Source organism: Actinia tenebrosa, unplaced genomic scaffold (genome assembly GCF_029948245.1).
Source record: "Actinia tenebrosa isolate PJP-AT-01 unplaced genomic scaffold, QUT_ActTen_1.0 PGA_scaffold17__23_contigs__length_9995812, whole genome shotgun sequence".
Taxonomy (NCBI): domain Eukaryota; kingdom Metazoa; phylum Cnidaria; class Anthozoa; order Actiniaria; family Actiniidae; genus Actinia; species Actinia tenebrosa.
This window is the reverse complement of record NW_028292577.1, coordinates 4,674,541-4,689,323: the sequence shown is the minus strand read 5'-3', so window position 1 is coordinate 4,689,323 and position 14,783 is coordinate 4,674,541. Positions and strand designations below refer to the sequence as shown.

The 14,783-nt window shown below is 39.7% G+C and overlaps 2 protein-coding genes across 2 annotated transcripts; one reads left to right on the top strand and one right to left on the bottom strand.

Moving 5' to 3' along the window:
* The first annotated feature begins 36 nt into the window (after window positions 1-36).
* On the top strand, window positions 37-6,643 carry LOC116294296 (uncharacterized). Its single transcript, XM_089031733.1, has 6 exons — window positions 37-318; window positions 1,185-1,454; window positions 1,832-1,900; window positions 4,735-4,829; window positions 5,429-5,490; window positions 6,192-6,643. The coding sequence occupies exons 1-6, from the start codon at window positions 37-39 to the stop codon at window positions 6,233-6,235; spliced, it is 822 nt and encodes a 273-aa protein (XP_088887859.1). The 3' UTR covers window positions 6,236-6,643.
* On the bottom strand, window positions 6,270-11,214 carry LOC116294287 (uncharacterized). Its single transcript, XM_031701854.2, has 2 exons — window positions 9,644-11,214; window positions 6,270-8,915 (listed from the first exon to the last, which is right to left on the bottom strand). Exons 1-2 carry the CDS (start codon window positions 11,115-11,117, stop codon window positions 8,656-8,658), a joined length of 1,734 nt encoding a protein of 577 aa, XP_031557714.2. The 5' UTR covers window positions 11,118-11,214; the 3' UTR covers window positions 6,270-8,655.
* Between the last annotated feature and the right edge of the window lie 3,569 nt (window positions 11,215-14,783).

The following is a 14,783-nucleotide window of genomic DNA, read 5'->3' as shown; positions in this document are numbered from 1 at the left end:
TTGGGTTTCCTGTGTATTTCTTTGTCAATTTTCAAGATGGCGGATAAACATTGGGATGAAGATTATTTCATTGAAGTATCGTCGTCTAAAATTCCCGAAGAGTCTACGAAGATAAGAGGCATTGGAAGAGGAAAAATGAACATCACTCAAGACATTTCATCATTAAAATTACCTAAAGCTGCCGTTGTAAAAGAAAAAGAATACAAAAGTACAGCCTCTCAGGGGAGGGGGAGAGGAGAGCTACGTTCATTTATGTCACACGGGCCAGCAAGACTACCAAAGGATAAAAATACCAGGAAAGATTTGATTGGACTACATGTATGTATTTCACTGATTGTTTGCTGGCCTTTTTTTTACCGGTACTTTGAAATAGGTTGGTGAAGATTTGAACGTATATGAATATGGCTTATCTCCGAAGTAATAAGCTTATGATTTATACAGCACGTGTGCAGATGACATCCCTATACCAAAAAACAATACCAGCTTTATAATCTATAGAACGAAACACAATAGATGTAACAAAAGGGCAGCATATCAATGTTGCAATTCTCCTCATTAATTGTGGCATGTTGTAATGTATCATATTGATTACATGAATACTGTCAGCCCCGGGGGTTGTTCCCCCCTATATTCGCTATACAGGTACATGCCGCCAAACAGGGTATGGTTTTCAGTAAAATCGCTCTCGCTCTGGGAAAGGGTATATGAAATCACGCTCTCTCCTCTCTGGAACAGGGTATCCATTTGAGCACTACTGGAAATGGTTATGGTTTTCAGCGATCTTGCTCTGGAACAGGGTATGAATTTCAGCGATTTTACTTTGGATAAGGGTCAGGGCTCAGCGGCATATCCCTACCCTAAACGGGCAAAATTCCCCCCCCCCCCCCCCGGGCTGTCAGCACAGAAAAAAAAATACACTCGGAAAATGGGCAGTTTTGGGAAATTCCATGTTCTTGTGAATTTTCGCTGAAATTGCCGCATGACACTACCCATTGTGCATTTTGGGCTTTGTATGCAACTTGCAACTAAACCTTTGTTAATCCCTTTTTGAAAAATAAAAATGTTGCATCAAGTCATAATTTTAAGATATTGAAGCTGTCTATTTGCAGTTGAATCACTGATATTGATGTGTTATTATTATTATTATATTATTATTATCATTATTATTATTATTTTACATTCAGAGTATAAGCCATTTTCCTTCACTACAATCAGTGGCATCATCTTCTAAACAGTCACCTTCAAGTTCACCAAAGAATTCTGCTAAGAATAGGAAGTCTACAAGTCAGACTACGTCATCATCAACATTATCATATACAGACACAGATTCAAATTGGCCTTCATTAAAGTCTTTACCAGAGCCTAGCAATAAAATGACAGAAGACCTACATTCCTTTGCGCAAGCCTGTAAGGAAAGCGGAAGAGACAAAAATCCAACTCAATCTTTATCAAAAGTAAGTTTTACATCTGTGTAAGCATCGTTCCTTCTATTCAACAATCCACAACATATTTATCCATCCCTCCATTTATCTATGTATCCATCCATCCATCCATCCATTTATCTACGCATTCATCTATCCACCCATCAATAAATCTGTCCATGCATCCATCCTTGCATCCATTTATACATGCATTCAACCATCAATCCATCCATCCATCCATCCACCCACCCACCCATCCATCCATCCATCCATCCATCCATCCATCCATCCATCCATCCATCCATCCATCCATCCATCCATCCATCCATTCATTCTCTTTCAATTTCCAATTCATAATTTGCATTCCTGTTTGTGTATATTGCTTTAACGTTTTTATCTTCAATTTCAAGAGTAACACGCTGTCCGATAACTCGTATGTCATAGTCATGCGTAACCTACCAGAAGCTATCTTGGAAGAGGTAGGGTGTTCTTCTAAAAAATTACTTATTGTAAAATCAAACAAGTCCAAACTTTTATCGGCCACGTATGTCCTGTAAGCAGAGCTTCCTTTTCGTCTTTCTCTTATCTCAGAGTCTTTTTGCTTTATTGGCTTTTGTCCTCAGGGCCATAGCCAGACCAAATTGTTTGCAAATTAGTAGCAAAGGCGGGAGCAACTAGGGGGGTTTCCCATGGACCCTCAAAATTATTTTGAAAAATGAGATCCCTAGAAATGCAATCTCCAAAGTTTTGAGGGGCATTTGCAACATGTTTACCAAGGTCACTTGGCTCATAACCTGGGTTTTAGTAATTTATTGTTTTTAACTATTATACACTGAAAAAGGAACCTCTGCCTAATTTGGTATTATCCATTGAGCAAGCTTGTGGGTATCATCAACAAGTACATGAAACGATACCATGCAAATGAGGGTGGGCTTACTTGTGACAAGTTATGAGTTTGTTCATTAAGATATTCAGTAATGATGAAAAGGTAAATTATACACCGTGAAAAGATGAAAAAACTTACTGACGTTTCGGACGCTAGTCCTTCGTCGGAGTAAAAGAGAAAGAAGTGGTAGAAAGGAGTGTATATATGATAGAATAAGACAAAAGAAACCAATGAGAGCAAGGTAGGCAAGGAAACAAAAACAAACAATCAAAAGACAAAAGAAAAGGTTAGTTGAAAATAAAGCGTTCATTAATCCCGTTGGGACTAAGAGTGCCCAATAGGTGAATAAGCCGCATTTCTTTGGTCTTGCGACAATCATTGTTGCCGTTAAGCAAAGAAAGACCGAAAACAATGAAGTCAGAAAGAGAATGGTTAGCTAGATTAAAATGGCGGGAAACTGGTTTGGTGGGATCGTTATTGCGAATATCATAAAGATGATTGCAAATGCGATCACCAAGACGGCGGCCAGTCTCGCCCACATACAAAAGATTACAGCGGGTACATTTAATACAATATACAACATTAGAAGTGGTACAAACAAAATGGTCAGTGATTTTAACAGTTGATTTAGGACCGACAACAGAAGTGTGAGAGACTATGTGAGGACAAGTATAACAACGTTTACGAGAACAGCGAAAAGTACCAGGTTCTTTGTTAGAGGGAAGAACTCCCTTGACCAAGAAAGAACGGAGATTACGATCACGTTTATAGGAAAAGAGAGGGCGGTTGTTGAAAATAGCAGAAGTGCGAGTATCAGAGTCAAGCAGAGAAAAGTTGCGGTTAACAATGGGTTTAATGGAAATGTTAATAGGATGATACGTAAGAGTGAAAGGAATGCGGTCATTAGAGGGACGAGTGTGAGGAGTGAGAGCGGTGGTACGATCAATAGTAGAAACTTTACGAATGGCGCGATCAATAACATGAGCAGGATAATTACGCTTAAGGAAGAAGGAACGCATCTCAGAACATTTAACAGAAAAATCAAGATCATCACTACACAAACGACGAAGACGAAGAAATTCCGTTCTCGCAATTTCTTCGTCTTCGTCGTTTGTGTAGTGATGATCTTGATTTTTCTGTTAAATGTTCTGAGATGCGTTCCTTCTTCCTTAAGCGTAATTATCCTGCTCATGTTATTGATCGCGCCATTCGTAAAGTTTCTACTATTGATCGTACCACCGCTCTCACTCCTCACACTCGTCCCTCTAATGACCGCATTCCTTTCACTCTTACGTATCATCCTATTAACATTTCCATTAAACCCATTGTTAACCGCAACTTTTCTCTGCTTGACTCTGATACTCGCACTTCTGCTATTTTCAACAACCGCCCTCTCTTTTCCTATAAACGTGATCGTAATCTCCGTTCTTTCTTGGTCAAGGGAGTTCTTCCCTCTAACAAAGAACCTGGTACTTTTCGCTGTTCTCGTAAACGTTGTTATACTTGTCCTCACATAGTCTCTCACACTTCTGTTGTCGGTCCTAAATCAACTGTTAAAATCACTGACCATTTTGTTTGTACCACTTCTAATGTTGTATATTGTATTAAATGTACCCGCTGTAATCTTTTGTATGTGGGCGAGACTGGCCGCCGTCTTGGTGATCGCATTTGCAATCATCTTTATGATATTCGCAATAACGATCCCACCAAACCAGTTTCCCGCCATTTTAATCTAGCTAACCATTCTCTTTCTGACTTCATTGTTTTCGGTCTTTCTTTGCTTAACGGCAACAATGATTGTCGCAAGACCAAAGAAATGCGGCTTATTCACCTATTGGGCACTCTTAGTCCCAACGGGATTAATGAACGCTTTATTTTCAACTAACCTTTTCTTTTGTCTTTTGATTGTTTGTTTTTGTTTCCTTGCCTACCTTGCTCTCATTGGTTTCTTTTGTCTTATTCTATCATATATACACTCCTTTCTACCACTTCTTTCTCTTTTACTCCGACGAAGGACTAGCGTCCGAAACGTCAGTAAGTTTTTTCATCTTTTCACGGTGTATAATTTACCTTTTCATCATTACTGTTTCATTAGAAACACCGACGCAGCTCACACTAGTTTTTAGCTAGTTATATCTTTTCATTAAGATATTCATGTAAGAGCTCCAAATTTTGTCGCAAAAAAGCTTTTTTTAGCTTTGTGAAATAAATAAATCACTAGTTTCATTTAAGTGTCTAGTCGTTCTAGCACTTTCACACTAATTGGGGACACTTTTCACTCACACGCACTACCATTTCATTCAATATTCTATGCACACAACACTCAACGCACATGTTGATTTTTGTGGTTGGGCCTCATTATCTAGGTTTTTGGGTGACACTTGATGCACGCTTAAACAAATACTAAGAAAAGATTTTGCCTTTCAGGATCTAAGGGAGCTTCTTCAACTTTATGGCAATGTAATTAGTTGTGATATTGAAAGAGATGTCCAGGGAAACAGTTTGGGATGTGCAATTATCAGGTATAAAAAGAGATAACTAGCTAAAAACTAGTTGAGCTGCGTCGGTGTTTCTAATGAAACAGTAATGACAAAAGGGTAAATTTTACACCGTGAAAAGATGAAAAAACTTACTGACATTTCGGGCGCTAGTCTTTAATTGGAGTAAAAAAGAGAGAGGTGATAGAAAGGAGTGTTTATATACTGAGAACAAGACAAAAAAAAACAATGTGGGCAAGGAAACGAAAGAAACAATCAAAAGACAAAAGAGTGGATTAGTTAAAAGCAAAGCGTTCATTAATCCCGTTGGAGAGCGCAATAGAGTGCGCAATAGGTGAATAAGCTGCATTTCTTTGGTCTTGTGACAATCATTGTTAATCTTAATTATATAACTTAACCATTCCCAAACAATAATGTAAGTGACTCTAGAATTTAACCATGGCTTGTGCAGGCTTGTTATAACTGACTGAATTTTTTGTCACTGATGTCGTTCTACATGCATATTAATTGTGTCACCATGAACAAAGCCATGAAGACATCAGTTTTGTCTTCAATTTTCCAAAAACTCATTGCCTCAAGGGTCAAGGATATAATCATTATTAAACAATGTTCAACTATTTCAGTATGGAAACAAAAGCTGAATGTGAATGGATCATAAGCTGCTTTCATGATGAAGAATATCCAGGTACATACCAAATATTAAACAGTCATTCCCTGAAGGTGAAGTGATTATTGGTGGAATATTTACCAAGCCGTGAGTCTTCGAGCGGCGAGGTAAATATCACCATAATCACCGAGCCTGAGGGGGATAATTATTTTAGTATAATTTTAATGTTGAATATGGAGGGGGGTGGTGGAGGAGAAAATGGGGGGCCCTTTGGAAAACCTCATATTCACTGCTCCAGCGGTGTTTATCGTCTCAGAATCACCGCTCGCTCAACCAATCACAGCTCAAGAAACTCTATATTCAAGTCTGAAATTATTATTTTTTCCACCCTTTTGCCATTCTTTTCTCAGGCTGCTCTTCTTACCTCTATTTCATATTTTGGGCGAGTCATTATTTGAGTCATGGAGGCAAGGGGAGGGTTGGTGGAGGAGAAAATGGGGGCCCTCAAATTTATATTTCTTTAGTGGGGGCCTTGAAAGGTCAAAGAGAGTATTAGGAGGATTTTTTAAATGATTGAAGGGGGGTACCAAAAGACATGAATACTATTAGGTTGGGGTCTGAAAAAATGTTTTCATCAAAAACACTTTCTCCTCTGCTCATCGTCACATCCACGTGAATGATTGGCACAAATGCTGTTTAATACTATCTTTTCACAAGTTTGCATCTAAGAGTAACATTTAAAACTGTACCTGTTCCAGCTTCTTTTTTGTTCTTTCTAGGTTGTACAGGACTCGGCAAACTATCATGTACTTTCCTCAGCTGACACCAGGGCACAATTGAGAAAGTTATTGTTTCCATTAGCTTATATTAGTTTATTTGTATAACATATATAACATAAAAGAATGCAATCCATATTTCCGTGTAATAGTACAGACGTATTAGTACAAAATTACATCAATAAAACAATAGACCTCATAGGCTTTAGCGCAATATTTTCCCATTTCAGACCACGTGTCATTCCCTTGAGAATAAGATTCTTTGTTTGAGTTGTACAGTTCATATTATGTGTCTTCTCATGTGCAACCGTTAAACAAAGAAATGATACTCTAGGGAATGAGACGTGGTCTGAAATGGGAAAACATTACACCCAAGCCGAAGAGATAAATTGAAACCCAAAAAAATACAAGTGTTTAGTGCTATTTAGTTTTTGTGCTTTTTCATGGATATATCTGGTTTGTCCACTATTGGATCTATTTATATTGTTTTGTATTAAATTCTATTATAATCAGTGGCGAATCGAAGGGAGGGGTGCAGGGGGTGCGCACCCTTCCCTGGTTCAACTCTGTGCCCCTACTTCGAAGATAACCAATGCAAAATAATGTCTTTTCCCTTTGATTCTAATGGGTGCACCCCTCCCTAGTTTAACTTTGTGCAATTCACCCCTCCCTGAACAAATTCCTGGATCCACCCCTGATAATTGGCAAATCTTTGTTTACATGTTTTTAGCAATTAGCTAGACCTGTTTTTAGCCTGGGTGCAAATGTTTTTCCAATTCATGCTAGACGCGTTATTCCCTAGAGTATCATTTCTTTGTTTGATGGTTGCACATGAGAAGACACGTGAATATAGATACCACTAAAACAAAGAATATTATGCTTAAGAGAATGTGTCATTCCCTAGAGTATCATTTCTTTGTTTGATGGTTGCACATGAGAAGACACGTGAATATAGATACCACTAAAACAAAGAATATTATTCTCAAGACCATGTGTCATTCCCTAGAGTATCATTTCTTTGTTTAACGGTTGCACATGAGAAGACACATGAATATGGATACAACTCAAACAAAAAATCTTATTCTCAAGAGAATGACACGTGGTCTGAAAGGGGTAAACATTACACCCAAGCTAAATAGGTCTATTATTAGCATATTATTTTATTTATGAACTGAGCAAATGAATAGATAAACACTCTCTAAACCAGAAGTTGGTCAGTTGGTTAGCGGTTGGTTGGTGCGTCGATTATTTGGTTGGTCAGTCGGTTGGTTTATGAGTCGATCAGTTAAATAGTTGGTTGATCGATCGGTTAGTTGGTTATTCGGTTGGCTAGTTGGCTGGTCAATCGGTTAATTGGTTTGTCACTGTGTTAGAACGTTTTACATTGAGTCGAACTGATCGGTCCGAGCGGCTAGTTCTCAGATGGTACCTGTCAGTTCTCAAAACAGGTTCGGGCCGCGTTGGTCCTGTTGTAAGAACTAACGAATACCAATGAGAACTTAAGGCTTAGACCGATCGGTTCGATTTAATGGAAAGAGCCCTTAGTTCGTTGGTCGGTTAGTTGGTTCTTGTTAAAATGCTCGCCTTTAATTTCAACTCTACCCGAGGCTCAATTTGCAGTAGCCCCAGGGTTTTCCAGCTTTTGCTTTTTCTCCAAAACCGAGACTAATTAAAGCTTGATTCGGTGTCATACATAGACTATACCATGGCTGCTAGAGGCGCATTTATGTTCTTGGGCTTCACCACTGCTGTACTTTGGGTGGTGATTAGTGATAAACTCATATCTCAGTTGGTTCGCTCGTTTGATTGCTTGGTCGAAGAGGCGAGGCTAGCCACACTGCATGCACTACTGGCAAAGAGTCCATAGCTCAATTTCCCCAGTAATCTCATACACTCGTTTCAGCCTCTTCCCACCCCAAGTACAGTAGCTTAAGCCGCTTAAAATATCCATTAATGGAGAATTGATTGGAAGAGCTTGGAATAAAAGGTGCACTATGAACACCCTGAAAGAGTATCTCAAGGTAAAGGGGCTACTGGTGGAAAATTATCATGACTCCACTGTGGTGCAAAAAGGGGACAGCAAAAGCAGCAATAACAGCAGCAGCAACAACCCTAACCTAACAGCAACAGCAGCAACATTAATAACAACAGCAGCAGCATTAATAACGACAGCAGCAACAGCAATGACAACGTCATCATCAGCAACAGCAGCAACAACACCAACTTAAAAAAAGACCAACTTAATGACAACAACAGTGACAACAACAGTAGCAACAACAAAAGCAGCAACGACAACAGCAATGACAATGTCATACGCGAAAACAGTATCAGCAAAAACCCAGACTTAACAACAACCGCAGCAGTATCAATAACAACTGCAGCAAGACTGACAAAAGCGACAGCAACAGCAATGAAAACGTCATCAACAGCAGCAACAAAACGATTTTCTTTGCAGTTCCTTCACAGCCTATTTCATAGTTTTTTTGCCGTTCTCGTCATCCTCTTTTAACTCAACTGAAAGTCCAACAGGAGTCATCTCCAATTCTGGTTGCTCATCTCCCGTGTTCATATCTTGGTAGGTTTTAAGGTCATCGTTGTTGTCTATGCCCGAGATGTCGTTACCTGCCTCACTCACCGTCAGCAAAAGATACAAACAGCAGGACAAGGAGCAATGTGGGTTCTTCCTGATGGAATTGAGAGTCTGTAGGAACGTTACCATGTAGCGAACTATAAACGTAAAACAAAAAGTGTGTGCATGCCTAATTAAAAATTTTGACTATTGATTCTACATAAAGTAAATTGTTGAATGGTAAAATATTGTTTATATTTTTGGAGGCATTCGAGTTAATTTGTCATCATTTGTAAATTGAAACACTGATGACTATGAGAAACAAATTAGCTATGACCTTTCTATAAAACCTTGGTATAATACAATGATGCTCTTTTTGAAGGATGTTTCACTAATTGAACTTTCAAAGTACTGCAGATTTTTAAAATGCTGAGTAATTCAGTCATGTTACCATTTGAAAACTAAAAAGAAAAGGCTAGAGAATAAGAAATATATAAAAAAGGAGCTAAGAATATAAAGAGCAAGGATGAAGCAAGAAAGCAGGGACGCAAGGAAGCAGGCAAGGAAGCTTTAGGAAGCAGGGAAGCAGGGACGCAAGGAAGCAGGCAAGGAAGCTTTAGGAAGCAGGGAAGCAGGGAAGCAGGGAAGCAGGGAAGCAGGGAAGCAGGGAAGCAGGGAAGCAGGGAAGCAAGAAAGCAGGGAAGCAAGGAAGCAGGGAAGCAAGGAAGCACGGAAGCAGGGAAGCAGGGAAGGAAGGAAGCAATGAAGCAGGGAAGCAAGGAAGAAGAAAGGAAGAAAGGAAATAATTACAATTTAGACTGCTAACTATTCAGTCAAATCGCCTGACTCCGATTATTAAGTTTCAAATTGTTTCAGTCTTACTCACCAACCATTATAGCGATCACAACAATGTTAGCAATCATCAGTAAAACCGTGACAAAAACTTCATCGACCTGGGTATTAACACTAGAAGACAAGCTGTCACTAGGGATCTTCAATAGCATCCCAACGATCATGTTCACCATGGTAGCCAATAAGGACGTCAGCTGCAGCCAGTGTTCAAAGGTGTCTGTGATTGGCTTGTAGTAAGCAAACAGCACGGCGTATAGACCTGATATTATGGCTGTTATCCCAAGGTATGTACGACTTTCAGCATGAGCAAGAAGGATGACAGACGTTATGATGACCTTGCGAACAAGCTCGATGATCTCCCAAAACCACACGTTACTGGCATAGTTTTCGTATATGAATTTCAGTCCCTGCACAATACCATCGTGATTCAAATTCTTTCTCTCATTCTGGTTCACAATCTTGGTTCTTGCCTGTATTTGTTCGTTCTGGTTCTTGCCTTTTTCGTACCTGTAGTAATATTTCCATAGAAGGAAAAATATCAAGGATGGAAATCCAACAGGGTAGACGAGGAGTGTATAAGAAAGAATTCCCATGGCTTCAAACCTCTCACCCCCACACGCGACAGAGTAATCAGACTTGAGATAAAACTGGCAGAACTTCTCGTTGGTAGAGGTGCAAATTTTGTGACAAGCGTCGGGAAGAACTTGGAAGATATAGCTGCAAGTCATGGGGTATGTTATGAAAAGTGCGAGGAAAACCATTCGGTAACATCGCTGTTGAAGAAGGATCTTTCCCGGAATGGAATTGTTGTCATTCTGTCTTGTTTTTCGTCTTTTCATTATATGATAGTAAACAAGCCCTGCGAGTATTGCCAGAGTGTTGAAAACTACAATTGCCAAGAGTTTGACGTGAGCATCCGATTTGAGAGATTCAGCGATGCAGTGAAGCGGAGCGATTTGAAGAAGGTTCATTTGGAAAATCTCTGCGTACCTAACCAGCTTGACCATGGTAGCAGGCCACTCGACGTATGAGAAACTGGAGATAGTTCCTGAAGTCACTTGGTAGAATCCAACCAGGATTTTAAGCCTGCTTGTCATGATGTCAGAAAGGGATCTACCATCACGTTTTTCCTTCTTGTCTTTGAACAAGAAAGCGAAAAGACCCACCAAGACTAGAATAGCTAAGGTAACCTGAGCTATAATCCAAGGGAGAGTTGGACACCTTCGGCAAATAGACGCCAGCATGTAGAATTGTCTGCTGCAGACGGCACACAATGGACCCTCGTAGCCAACAGTACATTCAGATTCTAAGCCCCCCTTGCATGCATCACTTACAGGGCAGGCGTATGCCTTAGGTATACCTAATGCAAACGTAGTCGCGTTTTTGTTATAAGTTCTCTTTGGGACTTGTAACTCTGTTGAAAACTTTGTATAAGTGAGTTTAGCTTCTGTAGAATTCCATTGCCAGAAGAAGCCAGGTAAGAGATTGATGGTCTCGTTGGTACACATGTAGCCTCGTGGGCACGGGAAACATTTTTTGAATCGATCGATACGGTAATGATCTTCAAGACAAGAACAGGCTTTGAATAGTGCATGACGATCTCGACGAGTTCCTTTGAAGAGAGCGAAAAAATTGCAGATGAGAGCGGTCCAATTCAAATCAATCTTTATTAAAACTTAATGATCTCTGGGATGATCTGTCAGGGCATCAAAAAGGCCCTGGATAAATGAAGAAACGTGTTTCCAGAAACATGTTTACCGCGTGCATGTCTCTCCGATGTTTCCCAATTTAGCCACATGCTAAACATTGCTGCGTGCAACAAATTTTGCTTCCAAGACGCAAAAATCGTTGTGCTGTGCGGCAGAAACATTTCATGCTTCAAAGACGCACGGAAAAAATGTTTCCTGATGTTTCCTGACAGTTTTGCCACCTTTGGAAGCATTTAACGAAACATTTTCCCTCTGAAATAATAAACAACCCCTGGGCTGATCTAAATTAGATCGAATTGGAATGTGCGTGTTTGGTATTGATCGGAAGGGGAAAAACAGAAACCTAACAAGCTCTGCTCACATTAAGGTACCAGACATTGTCAAGCCCGAGACCCCAAAGATGAGACGTGAGAAATTAAGCTAGTTACCGACTGAGTTAATAAAACTGCCGACTGAGTTAAAAATTTGTCGTTTGAAAATGGTGGAAGTGGAATAAAAAAGTGCTCTAGTGACGCCCTACATACCATCTGGACAGGCCTGACAATCAGAACTCTGACGACCAGGAGATGTTTGTGGGCTGACAAAGGCTCCTAAGGGACACTGTTTACATCCTAAACCATGAGAAACGATCTGGTATTGAGCTTGCTCGTCTTGGTAGAAACCACCTAAAAATCATTTTAAAAAACATTTAAAGAAATGTCTTTACCTTGAGCATAAAGTTTTCCCTGTTTCCCATCGGCAGATATCAGGGTTACTCTCTATCGCCTTCAAAAAATTGTTTCAAGTCGAGGCATTTGGGTCAATACCACAATGAAATGTAAACGAATGTTGAAGGTGTGAGAGGGGCCTAGGCCCGAGTGAGAGACGGAGACGACGAAAGCGTATGTTTGAGAGATCGTGTGTCTTGGAGAGTGGAAAATATATTTGGATTAAAACTGATTGGAAATCGAGTTACAAAGGCAACAGAGCGAAATCTGGTATCTGCTCCTCGTGTCATTGCCTAGAGTATCCTTTCTTTGTTGATAGTTGTGTATGACAATAGACATATACGAATATGGATACAACTCAAACAAAGAGTCTTATTAATTCTCAAGAGAATGGCACGTAGTTTGGAATAAGAAACCATTACGCCCAAGGTAAAAAGGTCTAGAGAGATTCACTAAATCCGTGTGTGATAGTATTAGACAAAATGATAAATAGAACACAAAGTAAACAATGGACTTTGTGTCTAATAACGTCTATTTGACTATTGCACAGGTTATGTGCAAAGCCACTCTATTCCTATCAATCTAACCCAATGGATATGTTTGTAGAGTGGATGAATTTAACGTCTGGAAGTACTAGTTGGATCGATATTATTAGTAATAATTATAACTTCAAGCCCTGACTAAGATCAGGCAATAAGAGGTTGTTGTTTCAGGGTTCGATCTGTGAGTTAGCCATGCCCTGACTTAGATCAGCCCAGAGGTTGTTTCCTGGTCCGATCTGTGAGTCAGCCGTGCCGATAAAATAGAGCTATGTCAGTCTAAACAGCTTTTTTTTAAATCTTAGTTAAACGTATAGTATAACTTGACATCTACCTGCTGGACATGGCGAGCATGTGCGGTTCTCTTTAAAGGTTCCATACGGACAGGGAGAGCAGTACGTCAATTCTCCAATGTGAGTGATGAGATATCCGCGAGCTGACGAGAACTCTTCTGCTTCTTCGCATTCAAACAACAAAGATTGCGTTTGTGAACTGTAGAGAGAATCGTCATGTATAAGCGATAATTATTAGTTATCAATACTGTGTCTCACAGACATAAAAACATAAACAAGACGTCCTAAATAACGTAAAATGGGCTGCCCAGTTTGATAACACTTTGGGTTTTTATTGTCGAACAATTTTTTATCAAATGTACACGCTTGTCTCAAAGAGGATCAAGACGCCCTTTATGCGTTCACCGGGTTGCCTGTAACGTGCACAGAGACCTAGTACAGCTGAAGATGTTAGCCAAAAGATAATGGAATGTTTCACAGAAAAGAATGATTTCAAGTTTAACTCAACTTCGTTTCGGTTATTATTCGGTCCCCGATATTCACTTCGCCTTCGGCGAATAACTGTTAAGTATCGTATTTATTACCTCTGGTATTGAATAGATAGAGTATCCCCAAGGACTATGGAATCTGCAGCGCGTCTCCTTCTCATTGGTCCTGGGTCAATAGTTATCATATGCAACAGCTTGCCGGGTGAAATGATTCTTATATTTGTATCCACTAAACTCCTGTGTAGCGTAAAATAGAGCTCTTTACCTTGAGTGTAATGTTTTTCATTTCAGACCACGTGTCATTCGCTTTAGAGTGAGATTCCTCGTTTGATTTACAACCGTAAAACAAAGAAATGATACTCTAGAAAATGACACGTGGTTTGAAATAGGAAAATATGGGAGAACCTACGGCACTCAGTTGCTTTAATGTATGAAGAAAATCTATTGTCGTTCTATCAATTGTATTGGGTGTGATTTGTTGTATTTTTATGAACACATTACATCAACTGCTTGCTACGGAGGCTATTCCTGGAAAACATTGCGCTGAAATGTACGCATGCGTAAACGTTTTCTTTAGCGTCATCTTTGACCCAGTCCACCTCAGCCTCTCTTTCTTGAGCGACAATTCTTCGATTGCACGTTACGTCATGGCGGGCTCTCGAGGGAGCGTTGGTGCCATTAAACAAAATATTTCTTATTAGCATCCATTGTTAACGGCACCACAATGGCCGCCATGCTTTTGCCTTTTAACTCTCTTGGGAATGCTTCAGTGCAACCCATCAATTACACACTGGGCCAAGGGAGCACGACAGACATACATTTGTTGATTGGTCTTCCTGTGGAAATGACGTGTGCTGACGAATACGGTTTTCTGCGAAAAATAGCGAGGGCTCAAGTAAATATAAAAGATGGCGGCGTACAAAAAATTGACTTATTTGTATCATCCGCCACATTTGTTTACTTATGACCCCGTGCGACTTCTTAGAAAACTGCATGCGTGCGTGCGTGATTACCACAGGAAGACAATCCATTTTAATTTAATTTGAAAATTTAATATCACAAAAATATTAACCTCTTTTGGAATGTTAAGCGAAGAAAAGATGGAATGTATGGCATTTCAAATTAGTCTTGAAACTTACAAAAAACGTAGGCTCCTGACTCCAGCAAATGCTCCTTCTTCGATAACGTCTATCGGGTTCAAAGATAACCACCTTGATTGAAAGTAAACATTCAAAAACTAAGATGAGATAGAGGAAAAGGAGAAAAAGAAAAGGAAAAGAAAGGAAAGGAAAGATGAAAGGAAAGAAAAAAAGGTGAAAGGAAGGATCGAATAGACAAAATATACATTTTCATTTGCGATTTGACTCTTTAGTAATGGAGACATTCAAGGACAAAATCCAGGATTCTACTTCCAGTGATGAGTTCCGGCCCTTTCCTC

Bases quoted from the DNA above. Each gene is read 5' to 3' on its own strand.
- LOC116294287 (XM_031701854.2), bottom strand. From the start codon at position 11,117: ATGTGTACCAACGAGACCATCAATCTCTTACCTGGCTTCTTCTGGCAA. The intron at 8,916-9,643 runs GTGAGTAAGACT...TTACGTTTATAG, and splicing joins TGTGATCGCTATAATGGTTG to TTCGCTACATGGTAACGTTC.
- LOC116294296 (XM_089031733.1), top strand. From the start codon at position 37: ATGGCGGATAAACATTGGGATGAAGATTATTTCATTGAAGTATCGTCG. The intron at 319-1,184 runs GTATGTATTTCA...TTTTACATTCAG, and splicing joins AAGATTTGATTGGACTACAT to AGTATAAGCCATTTTCCTTC. The intron at 5,491-6,191 runs GTACATACCAAA...TGTTCTTTCTAG, and splicing joins TCATGATGAAGAATATCCAG to GTTGTACAGGACTCGGCAAA.